The following is a 19,811-nucleotide window of genomic DNA, read 5'->3' on the forward strand; positions in this document are numbered from 1 at the left end:
CTCTAACTATCTCTACATGGAGAGGAGAGCTTTTTCACTTCCTGCCTGTAATATGCGACTTAAAGTCAGTTTAAACTAGTCTGAATTAACCGTGAATAATTTTAAACGATGATCCTATTAGACTTAAAATCGACCTTACATCCTACTTTTTACCTTGTCCCATTAAAAGATAATTAAAAATGAGAGACCCGATCTCTCCTTTTCAACAAATAGTGTAGAGAGTCGATTCTTTTTTGCTTCCTCATGGAGGAAGCTTTGTTTCTGTGAAAAAAATTTTTTTTTCTAATTTTGATGCCAATGTGTTTAGAATATTCTAAAACGTCGAAAAAACTTATTTTTATGTTAAATATTGTATATGTAAAATGTCGAGTATGTGTGTATGTTCGTATGTGCACCAAAGGACGTGGTTCGATTATCTGCCGTAAATTTTAAGATAAAGAGCTAAAATTTTTTATATGAATAAAATATTATTCAAGGTTGGTTGATATTGTACTTGATTAGGATCGATAAAGGGGTTTATTTTTTATAAAATTTTAAATTCTTTAAAAAAAGGTATTGTTCTAACTTCCGCAAATTTTGAGATATTTGTCTAAATTTTTTTATCTGAATAGAATATCATTAAAGGATGGTTGGTATTGAATTTGATGAGAATTGGTAAAAGGGTTTTTTTATGAAATTTTGAATTTTTTAATAAATGTATGTGCATGCTCTAACTTTCGCAAATTTTGAGATATCAGGCTAAATATTTTTACATTAATAGACTAGCATTAAAGAATAGTTGGTATTGATTTTAATGAGAATTGATGAGTGTTCATTTTTTTATAAAATTTTGACTTTTTCAAAAAAAAAAGAAAAAATGTCGTTGCTCTGTTAATTACGATTACTGATATTATAAGAAAAAAGGAAATAAAATTGAGAAAGCCATGTGCAAATTTTTTTAATTTGCACAATTTTTTACTTGTTTTTTTTTTTATTTACAAATTTTTATATGTTGCATCACATTTAAATGAAATTATCCTCCGAAAATAAATTTTTCTTTGATTAAATAAATACATTTTGTTATTTTTTTTTATTTAGATAGATATTTATATTTAGATAAATACTTTGTTTGCAAACATATTTTGTTTATTATATTAAATAAATTATTATTTACATGCAATAAAAATTTAGATAATTTTTAAAATAAATTATTGAAAATGTTATTTATAATAGATAATTATAAATAGATAAAAAAGATAAAAAGAAGATAAAAAATCATCTATTAAAATTTGTATTTTTGAAACAAACTCCAAAAAATTAAAAAATGTTTTTTCAAAGGAAGTAATTTAATATAACAAAGATAAAAAATTTAACATATTTTTTTTTTTGCAAATAAATACATACTTTGCTTTTAGTTTATATATTACTAACTTAAATATTTTTGCTTGCTTGAAATTGCTTTGCAAATATTTAAATAAATAACTGAAATTGCTTTGCAAATATTTAAATAAATAACTGAAATTGCTTTGCAAATATTTAAGTAAATAATTTCTTTAATAAAAAAAATTTTTTGTTTAGTACATTTTTTTTCAGTACAAACATATATATGAAAGAATTGTTTCCACAATATTGTGTGTGAAAATAAGAAGAAATAGAAACAGGAAGCTCCAGATTCGCCAGTAAATTATTATCGGTGTGTCAGCGTTATTCTATTATATCCGGCGATATATCTCGTCGTCAGTCACCGCGCTACCGCATCCATCCTGGAAGAGGAGCCATCTTTCTCGCGAATTAACGCCGATCGATCATTCTCTCGCGCTCGAGTTCCCCGAGTTATCAATGATGATCGAAATTGTACCCCCCGCGCCTCGTCGCGGGGAATCATTCATCATTCAGCGAAACAACGAATCGTCGGTACAATTCAACCGATCTCCACTCGTGGAGATGCGCCGAATGACGACGGATCTCGGTCCATCTACAACGGCGTGTGTGACGATAAAGAACCGCGGCGCTGAATGCGCGTATTCCAGGGTGCCGGACTTATCACACGCCCGCTTGTCCGCATTCTATCCGCATTAATTAATTAACGTGTGGAGACGCGCGTTTATCATAACGGCTGGCCAGATAATGCAGCTGCAACTCGCGCGGAAGAGAAGGAAGCACTCGCGAAACGCAAAAGAGTTTACACTTATGATGTATCTTGCAATTTTATTCGTACAGCGTTCAAGATACAAGTGAAAGGGGGGGAGAGGGAGAGGGGGCAAAGATGCCAATATTTCCAATTCTAAAATATTTACAATGACGCTTATTGAATAAACACATAAATGTTTCTAAATGCTTTGAACAGGAAAAAATGTACTAAATCTAAATAAAAAAATTTTTACTTACAAAAATTATTTATTTAAATATTTGCAAAGAGGTATTAATTATTTAAATCAAGCGTAAATATGTTAAAATTAATCAAATATAAAATAAAAGCGAAGTATGCTTTTATTTGCAAATTAAAAAATTATATTAAATTTTTATTTATATTATATTAAATTATTTTCTTCAAAAACATTTTTTAATTTTTGGTTGTTTTTTTGAAAATACAGATTTTTTATTTTAATAAATAATTTTTTATCCTCAAATACATATTTTTTATATATTAAAATATTAAATAATATATTAAATATTAAAATATAAAATATAAAATATAAAATATTTAAAAATATAAAATATAAATATATAAAAAATATAAAAATACAAAAATATAAAATATTAAATAATTTATTTTAAAAATTTTAATTTTTACTACATACAATTAATAATTCATTCAATATAACAAAACATTTTTGGAGATAAAATATATATTTATTTAAGTAAAAAAAATCAAAATTAATAAAATATTTATTTGATTTAAAAAAATTTTATTTTAAAAAATGTTAACAATTATTCGTAAAAATAACAAATTATAAATTATTCATGCTACATAAAAACTCCAATTTATTTATAAATTATAACATATCTAAACTAGGTTACAAGTTGTTCGAGTTTGAAAAGCATATGAGTATCGACGAAAGAAAGAGATGTCCGTTTGTCTTTATGATTTAAACGCGGTTAAACGTACCGACAAAGGAAACATATGCGTCCGGAAGGGTTAAGCGAGCTCATCGTTAATGAAGATGTATTAACGGGCGTCCTGTCAGAAGCAATTAAAGCATTGTTTTCGTAGCGTTACTCAACAGGCGACGCTTAAGAAAGCGCAATTAATATCATAACGTGAATCGAATATAATTTTAGATGGAATCTCTTATATATCGTTGTCTTATCGCTTCGCATTACATTTTAATCGTGAAATATTTAAAACATGAGATCATGAAATTTTGGAATCGGTAAAGGTAGATGGGAGATGAAAAAAATGAAAAGCTGAACGAACATACGAAAGATTGTAAAGCACGTAATCAACGAACCGCTACAGATAACGGTTGCCCTGCAATCGTTGAACTTTCATTTATCATTCAAGTTTCTCTCAACGTGCGTAAAGAAACAAACTTATTCATATTCCGAGTCACTAGCGAGATTACGATTTTTAAATTCTGCGTTACGATAAAGAAAAAAAGGAGTACTAATTAAATAATATTGGCGAATATTTCAATTATTATTATTTGTATATATGTTTGAAGATCTTGTAATATAGAAAATGTTATTCGAATAAAATAATATTATTCAATACACTTGATTCGCAAGCAAATTAGTTTTTGTCCAAGCCTCAATAAGACGTCAGCATTCATTTAGAGTCGCGACATATTATATTAGTGATGGAAATTAATGTCGAAACCGTGAAAGAGAAAGAGAGATTATTTCGTGAAACTAGATCTACCGATTTATTCCCACGTCAGATTGGAATTGTAACTTGTAACATTTCGCATAATTATATGCAAGTACTCAATCTCCTCGTTTCATGAAATAACTCCTTACTAGGTCACACACGCCTGGTATTTGTATTTGAATAGAGTCTGACCCCGCCTTGCCTTCCCCCCCCCCTTTCCCTCTTAAAGGGAACTCTTCTTTCTTGGGGCTTTTCCAGAAGTGAAGATTAGTTCAGAATTCGAGCCACACACATAAAGATCGGACGCGAGATTGGCTAGATAAATTAGCGGGTACACTGAAGAAATATTTCCGCTATTTCGCACGCATACCGTTGCCAATTGGCCACAATGGATGAACGTGTGCAGCTAATCCCGTTTTATTATCCCATTTTCTCGCGACCGCGAAAACATTTAAAGCGAAGGCTCGCGAAGGCGAGCGCGAGGGCTTTATCGGCGAAACTTGACTCTTATTGCGAAAAATAGACGCTACTCGAATAGAGAATTCAACGCGCCGCTGGCGTATAACGTAACACTCCGATAACCCAATTAGGTGTTATCGCGCCCGTTTAACTTCACCGAGGACGCGCGACGGTATCATCGGATTCTCAAGAAGATCCGCGTTGCTAGCGAAATGCCGGCCTATTACGAGAATCTCGCGCTTTTGATGAGACAATTTAACCTTTCTAAGTGACCAGCTGTGTGTGCCTCTCCAAGGACATCGAGACGCGTGACGTTTCATCTCTTTACATGCGAATATGTACGCGAGATGACTTTTTATTACGTAAAACTGACATATTCTCTCATATCGTCGATTTTTCTATACTTCCTGGTGTTTGCGGCGTCAATCATCGGATTTTTTTATCGATAAAGAAAATTTAAGATCAGCATCCCGTGGAATGGTATAGCAATAGTGATAGGATTAGTATCTTACAAATAAGTTCGAATTTTGTTTGCATGGTTTCGAATTCTCTATGATTACTTCAGAAAATAAATACTTTCAAGTAGACTCAAACCTAGAGGAGAATTTTTATTAATACTTGTATATGTGTGTTTGGTTGCAGGATGGAATGGGAGGTGTGTGCAAATATTATAAATAGTATATCAATAGCAGTGGGAATAAGTATCTTACAATTAAGTTTGAATTTTATTCATATGGTCTCGAACTCTCTATGATTACTTCAGAAAATAAGTACTTTTAAGTAGACTCAAACCTGGACGAGGTAGATTCGAATCCTTTATAAGTATCTCATAAAACAAGAACACTATTTCCAAGTAGATTCAAATCTGGATGAAGAAAGTTTGAATTTTTATTGGTACTTGTATATGTGTGTTTGGTTGCAGGATGGAATGGGAGGTGTGTGCAAATATTATAAATAGTATATCAATAGCGGTGGGAATAAGTATCTTACAATTAAATTCAAATTTTGTTTGCATTTCAAGCTCTCTATGATTGTTTCAGAAAACAGTACTTTGATGTAGACCCAAACGTGGACGAGATCGAATCCTTTATAAGTATCTCGAGAAACAAGAGTACTACTTTCAAACAGACTTGAACCTGGATGAAGTGAAATATTTGAATCATTTAGTACTTGTTTGTGTTTGTTTGTAGGCATAAGTGGAATAGGAGACAAATGTGTAGCAAATATTGTAAATAAGTTCGATCTTAGAGCCCGAATACTACTCATAAACGATTCGATTCATCATGATAAAAAGTACTTATGAGTACACTTCGAATCTAGTAGGTATTCATTCTAAAATTTGAATATAACTATTCTAGATTCGATACTTCGCAAGTACAATATATGAAATATTATTTCTTATGAGTATTAATCGAATCCTAAAAAATAAAATTTGATTATTGGATTCGACTTGAATCTTTAAATACATATTGAACTTCATCCCATCCCTATATCAACTTTGGATCATGTCAATCGGAAGATTGACCATTAGTGTTTCACGCAATTATTTGTATATCGCGAATATACTCACCCGACGGGTTGCACTGATTGCAGAGTGTTGTCCAGATCCTGGGAAGGACTCGGAGTGTAACGTTGGCCCGTCGCCACCCCGTCTTGGATGAATCGACACGCCAGGACGATCCAGGCTGTCAGCAGAAATAACGCGGACATCCTGCGCAAGGAATTCGCAGCTTCCTACTTCCGATTATTTTTCTCGACTATGCCGGATTATCCTTTCAGCTCGCGCATCTAACACGCATGATCCTTGATCGATCTCGAGGGATTTTTCCAAGTCGTCGCAATCATTCCACCGTCTATAAAAACGATTTATGGCTCCCTTACAACGTGTTGCTGTGCAAATAATCTGCTTATGCAAATAATAGAATTTTATTTGACACATATATTTCATATGTGTATTAATTACAGAGAGAAGGTTTTTTTTTCGCAGGTATCTTATATGCATTTCTTTCTTCTTTCGTCGTTCTTATTCTGTCCTATTTTGTCGCGTAAGTTCCCGCCGAGAAAGACAACGTGCGATAATTTGCTTGTGACTGCGATGCCTTTCCGGAAACGCCAAATTAGTACGACGAGATAGAAGCAACTATCTCCTGATATAAATATCCATAACTGGTGTTTCGGCGCGCGAGAAGCCACAGTTTACGATTAATTTCGCACTACTGTTGTAAATAATTTAACTCTGTATTAAAATGCATTTACATATTTAAAATAACTTTTATATCCAATCTTGTGTGAAGAATTTACTCGCAATACATTTAAGGATTATTATTTTTCACAATATTTTTCAAAAAAAAAAAAATTGAATGTAAATGATAATTAATTCTTCAAGAATATCTTACACAGTAAAAAATTTTTTTTGGGTGTCTGCAAAAAATTTATAGACATTTTGTCTGAAATTTAAATCAGTTTTTTTTTCGTATATATCTATTCTATTGTCATCTCATTGTTAATTTTGTTCACATTTTCTTCTGTCCGTAATTCTTTTATTGAAAAAATGGGTTTCATTATTTTTTTCGATGACGAAAGAGAAGAAAAGAAGCTTTAACCGTGGCAAATATTTTATTGCAAGTACTTCGTTTGTTATCTAAACAAAAAAAAGCGGGTCTAGGGAAGTTTATCTATTTCCAGAAACTTGTAACCTGTTGAAAAGAAGGCATTGAGTGTTCTATTACGAGCGGGACAAATCGCGATACCTTTCGACACCGTAACATTTCAGCTTTGAGATACACCACCGTAACGAATGAGCTCATAAACTTTACACCACGACGTTATCGAGTCTATTAAGAGCTTTTCATTGCGAAGAGAAACGAACGTTTCCTTATCTTTAACAAATTTCGTTTAACTATGAATAAAAAACATTTTTGTTGCTAATAAAAAATTTGTTTCTTGTTTTACTGTTTTATCATTTTCTTTTCTAAGAAAGAGAAAGCAAAGAAATTAAATATTTTTTTTTTTTCGTGAAGAAATACAAATATTGTTTGATGCAGCAAAAAAAAAAAATCACAGAAATAAGAAAACTCATTTGTCTCAGGATAAGAAGGAATATTTTTATCAACTGAAAAAGAGACAAAGATATCTTTTACTTAAAAAAAAAATGAAGCTTTCATCGTGAAAAGTCAAAAAATGTCAAACTTTCTTCTAACTTTTTTTCTAAAAAAGACAGTAAAGAAATTAAACATTTCTTTTTTTTGAAGAATTACACATTTTGTTTGACTCAGCAAAAATCTTCACAAAAAGTTGATATTGTTTCAGAGAAAGAAAAAGGAATATTTATTATCTTTTTGAGAAAAAAAGGAATATTTTTGCCTGGAAAAGAGACAGAGATTTTTTGCTTTCAAGAAAATAAAATTCTTATTGTAAAGACTGAAAAAATCTATTAAGTCTAATAATTCTAGTCATTCGTAAATATTTGCGTTAACAAATTTACGACATACGCGTGAATTGATGATTGCGCATGATTAATCACGCGATTAATCTCGTGTGCAACATGATGATCTTTAATGATCACGCGTAAATAAAACGCAGTAAAAAAATCGCTTAGGTCAGCACTTTTTTGATCGAGTTTTCAACCCAGATCTACAAGCTGATCTAAAAATTCTCAATTCTCATCGCGAATATTCAATGATGTAATGATCGATGATGTCATAATTAAATCTTTCGTATCTCTTCTTATGTTTAATAGTGTGCGAGTTAGAAAGAAAAAGGATCTGTTCAAAATTTCAAATTTTTCTTTGAAGCGCGAGTCTGTTTTAAAAGTATTTCGAAATAAATTAAAAATTTAAAAATTTGCAAGCAAAATAATGAGATGCATTTATGTCACACACAAGCTTAATAAATAATGTTTAATTAGAACATTTGAATTCGTCGATGAATACCTTCGCGAAATGATGAGAAGAGTGGACTTACAATTAATAAAACCTTTAAGAAAAATGTTTCTAAACAATATCTCTCTTCACAAAGCGTTGTAATTTTATTGTGTAGAAGTGAGTGAATTGAATATCCAGAAAACAGCAACCACCAAACGTACAGGTTTTGAATATTTGTGAAAATCCCACGTCACCAACGGGAAAGTAACATGAAAGGATTTCCGCAAACACCTTCCGGTTTCCGATGGGCCGAGATCGATCTCTTTGGGCCCGCTCGAAATCGATCGGTCCCCCAGGAGACGGATGATGCGCCTCGACGGGACTCGACGCGAGACTGGAGCTACAGATTATAGTGTCGAGGAGAGGGCTCATCTGGGAAGGCTCTCTTTCTCTCTCTCTCTTTCTCTCTTTCTCTTTCCTCAGCATCTTCAACTATCCTTATCTCCTGCTCTCTGTCTCTGCATCGGCGTCTCTTCTCTTCCTCTGGTCCACGCATCGTCGATGTCGATCTCGTTCTCCCCCTCTTTGAGTTAAGACGATGACGATGACGACCCAGGGTCCACCCCTTCTACTCGACTGTTAACACCATGCGTGTGTGAAGACACGTACACGCACGCGTGTACAACACGTTCCGAAAGGATGCACTCCGATACTCGATCGATCATCAGTGGAGAATGCGATTTGCGTGAAATTGGCGGAAGTCGGGAGAGTAAGCTTCTTTTGCTCGTGTCAGTTTATTAATCGGTACTAATTTGTTTCGACGATCAGCTCTCGACGAGTTGAGATTCATTTGGAATCAGCACAAGTTGAAGAAATAAGTCCTGCTTTGAAAAAAATTTTGCTGCTTCTTCCTGAGATTAATTTTAATGCATTTCCATGTCAAAAGAAAATGTAGAGAAAATAAAAACTTTCCTTCATGGATTTAATAATTAAAATAATTCTAAATTTATAGTTAGCCGATTAATTTTGAAGTTTAACCCTTTCACGGAGAAAAGATGATAAATCTTAAACAAATTAATTACTCGTAACTGGTTTTATTTGTTTAAGTAGCCGAAACATTTTTAATAATTAATAATAATTATAATAATTATTATTAATTATTAAAATAATTAATAATTATTACAATTATTTAATAATAATTATATTTCTCAGATTAATGAAAATGTTATTACATCTTATACAGAACCTTTGTATCTTATATAATTCATTTTACTCGAACGCCCACAATTATTCATCCAAGTCTTGTGATAATTATGTAATAAATAGAAATGGTCTCCCGATTTGCGATGTCCATTACTCGATCACATTAATATATTTTTCTAAGTTCCCCTAGTTAAGGTGTTAGACAAATTTTTACAATTTTCTCAACTTCCGCAACTTATATTTTACTGAGACATTCTCTCACAATGTGGCGCTTGATATTTGGACGTTATCAAATAAGGTTACAGCTTCGATTGAGAAATCCGGATGACATTGGCCTTTTGGTTCTGTACCAAGCTTAGAAATAAACCGACGCTTCCGGAGATTGTTTATGCGGGACATGTAAGGCATTTATAATCTATTATTTAAATACTTACGTGTAAATATTTTATCATGAATAATTGATTATCAGAAGCGATATACAATCTTCAAAGGGAATATAATTTAGATATTTTAATCTTAAAAAAAATTAGCAAATTTTAAAGATTATTGTAACTCAAAAAATTTTAATTATATATATATATATAACTAAAAATTTTTTAGTTACAGTAATTTTAAAATTTGATAACTATATATATATATATATATATATATATATATATTAGTTTATTTCAATATATAACTAAACTATATATAACTATATATAAAAACTATATATTATAAACTATATATAAATAATATATATATAAAATTTTTAATTATACATAATTATATATTTATATAATTATATATAATTATATATTTATATATTTATATAAATTATATAAATAATAATTTATATAAATTATAATTATATAATTATATATATTTATTTTAATATATAATATATAATCTATTTTTTAATGTAAGGAATTAAATTTAAATTAAATTAAATTAAATTTTTACTATCAAGATTATGGGTTTTGCGTGGTTTCTTTTTATAGGTATTATGTAATTGTCGATGACAGAATTTAATGCAGTTCTTCAGGATCCTCGGGTAGGCTCTAACGATATGCGGGTGTAAATGCAGCGAAGCAATAATGTGGATATATGTTGCATAGCAGGAGAGAAAAGAGAGAGAATCGAGATATATGCACACGACTAATGGGGACGCATATAAAACATATTCGAGTACGACTCGGTATGCCAAGTCCGACTCGCGCGAGTCAAGAGAGATGGCCGATAATACGGTAAAATCGCTCACCACCGATGCTCTGCATCTACGAAGTATTTGTCAGCGGCAGAACTTCCTCTTGTCGCACCTACATGGTTTTGATTTATTGTTATTTTCGATCAACATTCGTTTGATATATCCGTGCATCGATATATTATACCTGACAATTGGGCTCTTATAAATTTTTGTTAAAATGAAGATAATACTTGTGTAAATGAAGATTAATATTTGGAAAATTTGCAAAACATTTTATTCGATTAAAATATTTTTTTAGCGAACGCTTAAGTCATTTTTCTACATAGTTTTCACTAAAATCTAAGCGTGTTTGCCACCGGATTGACAGTTCTTTTTATTCTCAGCTCATTAAAAGTAGTGGAATGTATCTAAAGCTAATTGTGCATAGAAAAATTCGTGCACGATCGACTTTGGATACATCTTACTATTTTTTATGACACGAAAATAAAAAAAACTGCCAATCCAGTGGCAAAATGCTTAGATTTTAGTGAAAATTATGTAGAAAAATGACTTGGGTGTGCGCTGAAAATATTTTGATCAAATAAAATGTTTTGGAAAAAGTTCAGTTTATTTTAACGCAAAATTAATGCAAACTTTGAAGTAATTTGAAATAAATTTTGCGTAAAATCAATGTATTTTCAAAAATAAAATTAATTTGGAAAAAATGTTATTGACTATCTGTAGTGACTCTCACCCCTATTGTAGAATAAAATCAATATTTTTTTTCTGTACATTTTAACAGATCACTCCTCTCACTAATAATATGAAACATATCTATTGTGTAAAATCAAAAATATGTGTAGATTGTATCATTTTGACACTTTCTTCAATTGTTTTAATAATTTAACATTTGAGCTTAATTAACACAACAGCAATATCTTAAATTAACACATAAACGTGTTAAGTATTTAAAATAAAAATTTTAACCGGCTTACTTTTTAACAAGAAAACACAAATTATCCAACAGTGTACACACATGCGAGTTGCCACAAATGTTAAAAGTTTTATATCTTTATCATAAAATCCTAAACGCTATACATTTTCATTGTCAAGTTCACCGAGTTCACTTTATAATTCGACTTTTCTTATGCGAATTCCAGACGGCAAACGAGGCGTGTCAAGCACGCCGCTACTCGCTTCTCTCTTGGCTTATCCGGGGAATCAAACGCTTTCTTTCGTATGCAAAGTAGAGAACTCACTCCGGGGGTTCGACATCATGTCAGATGTCGGAATAGATATTATTTCACTACGAAAGATTGCTTCGTGAAGATCTTACGAATGCAAACGCGCACTCTATGGCTGTAGATTGAGTAAATTAAGAATTTCATGATATAAAGTTTCAAAGATATTTTATTAATGATAATTAAACACTTTATTAATAACAAGATTTCTATATTTGTTATTGGAAAAAATTATATTTTATATCACAGTAATACCTCTGTCATTGTATCGTTTATTGCTATTAATTTATATAAATTATTTTTTAAGAAGAAATCCGATCAATCTAAAATATAATTGATATTCGAAATGTAATATTGGCTTAAAAACTACGCACTTACTGAGATTAAATACCTGAATACTCACGCTCGCGACTCGTATAAGACGCAGCGATACGCCGTGATTGTAATTCGCATCGCGACAGACGAGAGATCGTCCAACACAAACACATGATCGAAACAGTGATTACTAGCTGGATTGCCGCCGATCGCGAGCCAGCAGCTGCACCTTCAATCAGCGTATAATGCGTACGATAGGACGACTTCTGGGTTCCCGTTTCAGAAGCAATAAACTTAAAAAAAAAAAACGACTCTTAGACTTGAGAGACAAGACTCTGTCTAAAAAAATGTAAGAAAAGTAGAATCAATATTAAAACGAAAATTGAAATTAAGATTGTGGCGAAACCAATAGAATCTGTAAAATTGAATGTCTGAAATTTCGAAATTATGACAATGATTTTGTCGTCATTAAAGCGAACGAGTTTTAGCGAGGTATGCTCTGCGTTATTCATTTCTTGCGCCCGCTGTACGTTTCGAAGCAGCCTCCCCTCGTGTATGGATGTCTCCTCTCGCAGCTTCATAATAAGTCCTGCTAGACCGCGTGGACTGGTCCCGGCGATGAAAAATAGGCGGAACGGATCGCCGTTACCTCTTTCTTGGACGGCTAAAGGTACGTCATTAAAAGGTAGATCGTGGACAGTCATCAAGAAGCGAGCGCACCTCTCGCGAGTGAACAGGCAGTATCGATAACGATACTATGAAACAGCATCGTAAAACCGCATGTCTACACGCTTATTACAGTTAATACTTCACAGTGGGAAAATTTATGCTTTCTTGTTAAAAAAATATGCCGGTTAAATTTTTGTGTTAAATATTTAACACATTCATGTGTTAATTTAACATATTGCTGTTGTGTCAATTGAACTCAAATGTTAGTTAAATTATTAAAACAACTAAAAAAAAATGATAATTACAATGTGTACATATTTTTAATTTTACACAATTGACATGTTCCGTATTATTAGTGAGAAAAATTATCTCAAAAATGTCAAAGTGATGTCAGAATATCTGTCAAAAAAAGAATGTTGATTTTATTCTAATAGTAATGAGAGTAACAGACCGTCAATAACTTTTTTAATTTTATCATTAAAAATGTATTTATTTTACGTAAAATTTATTTCAAATTAATATGAAGTTTGCATCTATTTAATGTTTTTATTTAGTGCAATTTTATTGCAATATTAACAAAATTAGTATTAGTGTCACCATTTGATATATTGATTCAAGAGCCTTTATTAATTTATTTGTTATCTATATTATATTAAATTAACACGAAAATTTATGTGGACCGTTTGGAACATGCGATATATATTAAATTATTAATAATAAGCCAAATTTTCCAACTGTTTAATCTATCTTCTTATCACGCCGGAGCTCTTTATTTTTTAGATATAATTATTGATTATTAAGTTAAAATATCCGCAAACGTGATAAATAAATTATTGTACATTTCTATTAATCGGCAAAATAAAGTTTTTCAATTCTTCTTCCCTTTCTCTTTGGCCTTTGCTCTTTCAAATGTCAAACTGTCAATGTAGATCTTCCTTGATTCGTAAGCGGCATCTATCAGAGTTCTTCCCTGCCAAAAATCCTCCTCCTTCTTCTTAAACAAGTTCGCATATGTTTGCAGTTGTTTGTTCATCAGCTCGGTCAAATTTTCCAGATAAGTAGAATAATTTCTTTGACTATGGATTTCGACATCGACGACGTTTAATTGATTTATCAATTTTTCGTTATTGCTCTTCATCTTTGAATCAAGGTGCCTTGCCATCTCATTTCTCCTCATGTACTTCGTCAGATCTAAAGCGGGCAGATGATGGAATTCCGGTGGTATCAAAGTCCTATATTGCCTCGCATGTGACAGACAGAATGCTATATCTTCGTCCTCTATTTCTTCCGATTGTTCTACTATCTGGTTTAAAGACACTTCCGATTCAGGTTTTGTGGCGTGCACGTTTAAAAAGATCTCTCGAAGTTCCTTTCCGCGTTTGAATCGATCTGGCTCCTTCGACCACCAGGACTCTTTCAACAGTGTTATTTCTTGCTCCCTTTTTTTATCTTGACAGACCTAACGCGAATGCAATTATCAGAAACAAAGTTTGAAAGAAGAATAAGAAGTTTAACAACACGTTAATTCTTTAATTTATTAATATAACTTTTTTTATAATATTTAAAAAATTTTTATAACATTTAAAAAATTTGCAGAAATCAGGTCGTGAACATTTATGGAAAAATTCAAAAATTATCATAAAAAATGAACCGTTTCAACAATTCTAATCAAATTTAATACCAATCATGCTTTAATGATACTCTATTAATGTAAAAATATTTAGCTCGATATCTGAAAATTTGATGAAGTTAGAGCAACCATATATTATTTTTTTTAGAAAAAGTCAAAATTTTATAAAAAAATGAACTCTCATCAATTCTCATTAAAATCAATACATATCATTCTTTAATGCTAGTCTATTAATGTAAAAATATTTAGCCTTATACCTCAAAATTTGTAGAAGTTACAGCTTGCACATACATTTATTGAAAAATTCAAAATTTCATAAAAAATAAACCTTTTTACCAATTCTCATCAAATTCAATACCAATCATCCTTTAATGATATTCTATATCTTCATATAAAAAAATTTAGACAAATATCTCAAAATTTGCGGAAGTTAGGACAACACTTTTTTAAAGAATTTAAAATTTTATAAAAAATATACCCCTTTATCGATCCTAGCCAAGTGCAATACCAACCAACCTTGAATGATACTTTATTCATATAAAAAATTTTAGCTCATTACCTTAAAATTTACGGCAGATAACCATGTCCTTTGGTGCACATACAAACATACATACACATATACTCGACATTTTGTAAAAATATGTTCTTTCGACGTTTTAGAACATTCTAAACACATTAGTATCAAAATTAGAAAAAAAATTTTTCCACAAAAACAAAGCTTCCTCTATGAGGAAGCGATAATGTCAGATATTTCTTTTATTAGATCAACGGACGTATTGTACATACCTCTACGGCATCCTGAGCATCTGTAACAACTTGAAGAATCCAATATGGTGGTACTAGGGCTTGATTATTGTTTAATTGTTTCAAATTTTTTCTCGCCGTCGACAGATTTGACGTTGGCAGCTTTGATGATATTTTAATCCCAGATTGCGTCTTTGTTTTAAAGTCTTCTTCTAAAGCATTCTTCGTCTTTGCATAATTCGCAACCGTCCACTCGACATCTGTAAGCGGCCAACTGTTGTCAAGAACGAAAGCATCTATATAATAGGGTTTCTTCTCTTCCATTGCATTTTTAAACTCCTCTTTAAAGTCTTGGTTTCCTTTTTCGATTTTATAATCTTCGCTCTTGGTTGAATATTTTAAAATTATTAAAGGTAAGAAAATCTTAGAACCGCCTCGCACATCAGCCAAAATGTTGTTTCCTTCATCGATAACTCTCATTCTGATTTTCGCCAAGTTGTAGGATGTTACGAATCTTATCGAGACGATGCTTCCCGAAGTTGCTCGCAGGATCCATCGTGAGATGCAATTCTTGATGTTCGGAACATAAGTACCGATTAATTCATCGACCGTGAGCTTGGGAGGTTTCTGCTGTTCGCCTGGTTGATAGAGCATTGGTTCCCCCTTCATAGTGATTATGCGAATCGCCCAATCCAGCCCCTTGATACGTTGCTTTTCGTTCCAACCATAAGCAAATACCGTGTAACCGTCCGACAGATATTCATAGCGGGCTGGAGCCACGTGATTCACGATGCGCGTTACTTCGTGTCCGTTTTGATTGTTGAAGATGCGCAATGCGACGCGAGGTAGATCGATCAGCAGTTCAAAGGCCGCGAAGACAGTCTCCGCGGGCTTGGTATTCACGACGAGTCTGACAATGGGAAACCATTGTTCTTGTCCGATGTTTTCGAGGACACCCTTAAATTCTTGGATACTCAAGACGTGCGCGAAATCCTCGGAACAAGAATAGAGATCGCGCAGACTATCATGACGGTTGATGAAGTTCCTCAGTAATTGACTTGTGGTAGACGAATCTAATAAATCAGATATCTTCAAAAGTTCCTTGCGAATCTGCATATGCAGAGCGTGATCGGGATTGTGAAGTTGTTTGTATCCTTTTACGAGAGCCATCCTGAAGAAGGACTGAATTATCGTAGCTGCTTTGTTATAATTAGAGACATGGTTGCGTGGTATTTCCATGACCTCTTGTGTGAGATCTTGAAGTGTTCTTTGAGTTTTTGGCAAATCGTAGTATTCCAGTCTAATATTGGGATTCAGAAAAAATATCCGCAAAGAATGGAGAATATTTTTGAGATCACTATCGGGAACGAGTTTTCTGATCAATCGAACCTGTTCTTCCATAAAGGTCTGGTGTATCAGTGAAGTAAGATTTTTATCTTCTTTCGAAAGAATACGCTGTGAATCGGGCATGTAGCTTCGATAGTAATTTTTTAACATTATTGGATAATTATTTGTTCCGAACGATTGATAAGTTTCACAAAGACTATCACTGATTATTTTCGACATCCGTTCGATTCTATCTGACTCTGTGGTCATCAGTTGTTGCACAGTCGCCCGATTTCCGAGATAAAAATCCGTATCGGAAGAAATGATCGCCAGACTGGATTCCGAACGGCGGTAAATCCGTAAAAGTTGCCTACCAGCTTTCAAATCTACAACAGTTGACTTATTGCCGAATGTGGAAATAATTATTGTCTGATCCGATTGATTTGATCCGGAAAACCAATTGTATTTTTCCAAGATAAGATAATCCTTTAGTTGTGACTCTTTTTTCTTTCTCGGTGCAGCGCAAAGATTAACCAAGAAGAATTTATTCTCCAAAGAGTCGCAGAATAAATACAAAGATTTATTCCTGGACTTTAGAGTTGTGCTTGTATAAATTTCTGCAAATGTTTAGAGAAAAAAAATTATGCATCTCATCTTGCTGTATCCACAAAAAAAAAATTAATTTATTAAAAATCTAAACTCTAGAAAAAAAAGTCTTTTTCTACAAATCTTTAGAGAAAAAGAATTATGCATCTCATCTTGCTATTCATAGAAAAAAATCTAATTTATTAAAAATTTTAACTATAGAGAGAAAGAAATGTAATGATTTAGCTCTGAGAAGCTACAGGCAGCACAATAGATCAAAGACATCTTAAAAACATCCAAAGAACAATTAGATATCTTAGATGTCGTTTTTTAGAGACGGCCTCCAGGGACAGATGCCATCTAGGTACAGCTGCTGAATTTATTATACTTATATTTTGACATCAAAATGTAAAATCCACAATGAATTTCTGAAATAACTGACCTACCTGTTTTTTCCTTCTCGACTTTGTTTGTAGCTTTGCGATTTTCATGAGAAGTTTTCAACATATCTCCCGTCACTTGAATCGCGCATCGCAAATACTCCAGTTTATAAAACAAATATACTTCGGTTATGTGTGGTGCCATCATATTGAAGTCAATCCATCGACTGACATCTTCTACTGCCTCTTTTTCCGTCATGAGCGTATCTGGTGCTCTTTGATTATGTGATCTCGTTCTCCTCGCAGATTTATCAGTCTGCTTGATCTCGTTTGGAAAGCTCGAGTTTCCTGCGGCGTCACTTTCGTCATTAATGTAGGCAACACTCTCGTCGCATTCTTCGAAAGGACTGATCACCCTCAAGTAACGGATCGGAACGAAATAATCGTTGGGATCGATTACATTTTGCGAAATGGCCCATTTTAGCCAGCGATGCAGTTTCCACTTTGCTAATGGCGGTTTTACCTCGGGAAGCAATTTAAGTTTCAAAGCCATAATCCAAATAAAAACATCTGATAAAACAATAAAAAATGTCTTGATACTATCAATTTTCTTTTAATAGATTTTTTCTACAAAAAAATTATTATTTTGAGACTCTTTTCTTTGTGTATATATGATTTTTTTTTGATACTTTTGAAATAGTTGAATTTTTACGTCTTTGGGATCCAGAGGAACGTCGCGTGACTGGATAACGTAAATTACGTGATCCCAGCAAGGTGATAAACCAGGTATCGCTTTATTTCCGAGTTCTCGGGTATCGGCCAAAAGAAGAAATAACGTGATCGGTTGTTTCTCGGCTTCGTTGAGTAGCCGCAAAGTTTCTCCAGGTCTCCTCGTCTTGTCGGTTATAACGCTATTCGCCGAGCTTTCTATTCGGAAATATAGATAAATAGAACGCAATATAGTAATCAAAGCGGCGATCATGTACGTTTGACACACCTCGATCCATGTTACCATGAGCGGTTTGCGACGTCCACTCGAAATGCTCAGAATATTTCATCAGAAAATCCCACTTGTCTTGCGAGGACAAGTGTGTGATGTCTAGCGTCAAACAAATCCATCCTGTGCCATTATTAAGGCTCATTTATTTATTTAGAATCTTTCGAAATCGCCGATGCGATTAATAAGAAATTTAAAAATATACACTTTGTTCAAAGAGTGTGATTTCAACATCTTCTTTTTTAATGGCGTCGCCGAATGAATGAAGTGACAGATGAATAATTGACCTGTTAAGCAAGCAATTGGATGGAAGTCGATGATCTCGCGATGTTCCGTCCAGGTCAGCGAAGCAATCTTGAGCAATGCTTTAGCGAGAAGCATTGGCCACAGCTCGAAGTTGTTGGAGGTGCACGGTAAAAGGGGTCTACCGCTTTTATCCACAGGTATGATATCGTCTACCAGAATACGACGCCAGCATCCCATATGATGTAATCTTACAACATACTTTCCTAAAAAAGATCGCCTGTGATACCTTAATCAAGATAGAGAATTATTGTTTAGATCCTTCAATCTATTGTAAAAAAATTGTTTCTCGATATGGAAGAGCAACTACGTTTAAAAGATTTAAAAATTCTACATCGATCGTCACGAGAATATCGTAATCACCGTTCGGATTTATCAATGGTCGATGTTGAACACCCTTTCCAGCCTTGTTCAAGGAATACACGTGCATCCAACCGCACCAAGGCCTATGGTCATCGGCCCAGATGAAATTCGGACCTTGCCCGCTGATCTCCAATCCTTCCCGGCCACAATATTCCAAATTTTTGAGTGTAGAAATGAACCATCTTATAAACTATTATAAAAATTGCCATTATATTATTACTATTTTGTAGCGATTTGTAAGTCGTTGATTTTTACGCCGATTTGGAATTGAAGAAAGATACCTCGCTATGCAATAAATGCTTGTTGTTCGTAATTAGATCAGGATATTCCATGGTTGTCGTGTATACCGTCAACGGACTCTGAAGAGTATTCAATATTTGTAAAAGTAATAATATTTGTGTAAAAGTAATTAAAAACGGTTATTACAATCAAACATAAATCGTTACAAGCTTAAAGATCATAATGCGTATATTAATTTAAGAAATGCGTGTTATATCTAAAGTGCATAAGTGAAAATACAGTCAAACGCTGTAAATCCTTCGCTCTTATCCATTGATCAGGTTTCAAGGATCGTGGCATTGTGACATATTCTGTATCTAGAAATAATCCATTGGGGCCATTTTTGGGGACTCCCCATTTTTCGTTGTTCAGATCGGAATCCTTCCATTCCGGCCACCATGCATTTGCGACATCAGATTGATAATTATTTCTAGATTTTTCTGACATATTAAATGAGAAGATATCGTGAGAAAAATGATATATAAAGCAGCATATTCAG

General features: G+C 32.9%; 2 protein-coding genes across 4 annotated transcripts in view; both read right to left on the bottom strand.

The window, feature by feature from the left end:
- LOC126856610 (fibrillin-2-like) overlaps nucleotides 1-8,495 on the bottom strand; it is a 32,329-nt gene extending 23,834 nt beyond the window's left edge. The window contains exons 1-2 of one of the 3 annotated variants that reach the window (XM_050605265.1): nucleotides 8,334-8,495; nucleotides 5,820-6,102 (exon numbers count right to left, since the gene is read on the bottom strand). In XM_050605265.1, the coding sequence (XP_050461222.1) occupies nucleotides 5,820-5,959 (140 nt within the window). In that variant the 5' untranslated portion in view covers nucleotides 5,960-6,102; nucleotides 8,334-8,495. Of the gene's footprint in view, nucleotides 1-5,819; nucleotides 6,103-8,212 lie in introns of all 3 variants that reach the window. The other 2 variants (XM_050605266.1, XM_050605267.1) reach the window with 2 other exon arrangements.
- A 4,980-nt stretch (nucleotides 8,496-13,475) lies between these two features.
- LOC126856844 (uncharacterized) lies at nucleotides 13,476-17,799 on the bottom strand. The gene is made up of 3 exons (XM_050605742.1): nucleotides 17,437-17,799; nucleotides 15,122-17,022; nucleotides 13,476-14,164 (listed from the first exon to the last, which is right to left on the bottom strand). Exons 1-3 carry the CDS (start codon nucleotides 17,627-17,629, stop codon nucleotides 13,574-13,576), a joined length of 2,685 nt encoding a protein of 894 aa, XP_050461699.1. The 5' UTR covers nucleotides 17,630-17,799; the 3' UTR covers nucleotides 13,476-13,573.
- Between the last annotated feature and the right edge of the window lie 2,012 nt (nucleotides 17,800-19,811).

The sequence above is a fragment of the Cataglyphis hispanica genome, chromosome 19 (assembly GCF_021464435.1).
Source record: "Cataglyphis hispanica isolate Lineage 1 chromosome 19, ULB_Chis1_1.0, whole genome shotgun sequence".
Classification (NCBI taxonomy): Eukaryota; Metazoa; Arthropoda; class Insecta; order Hymenoptera; family Formicidae; genus Cataglyphis; species Cataglyphis hispanica.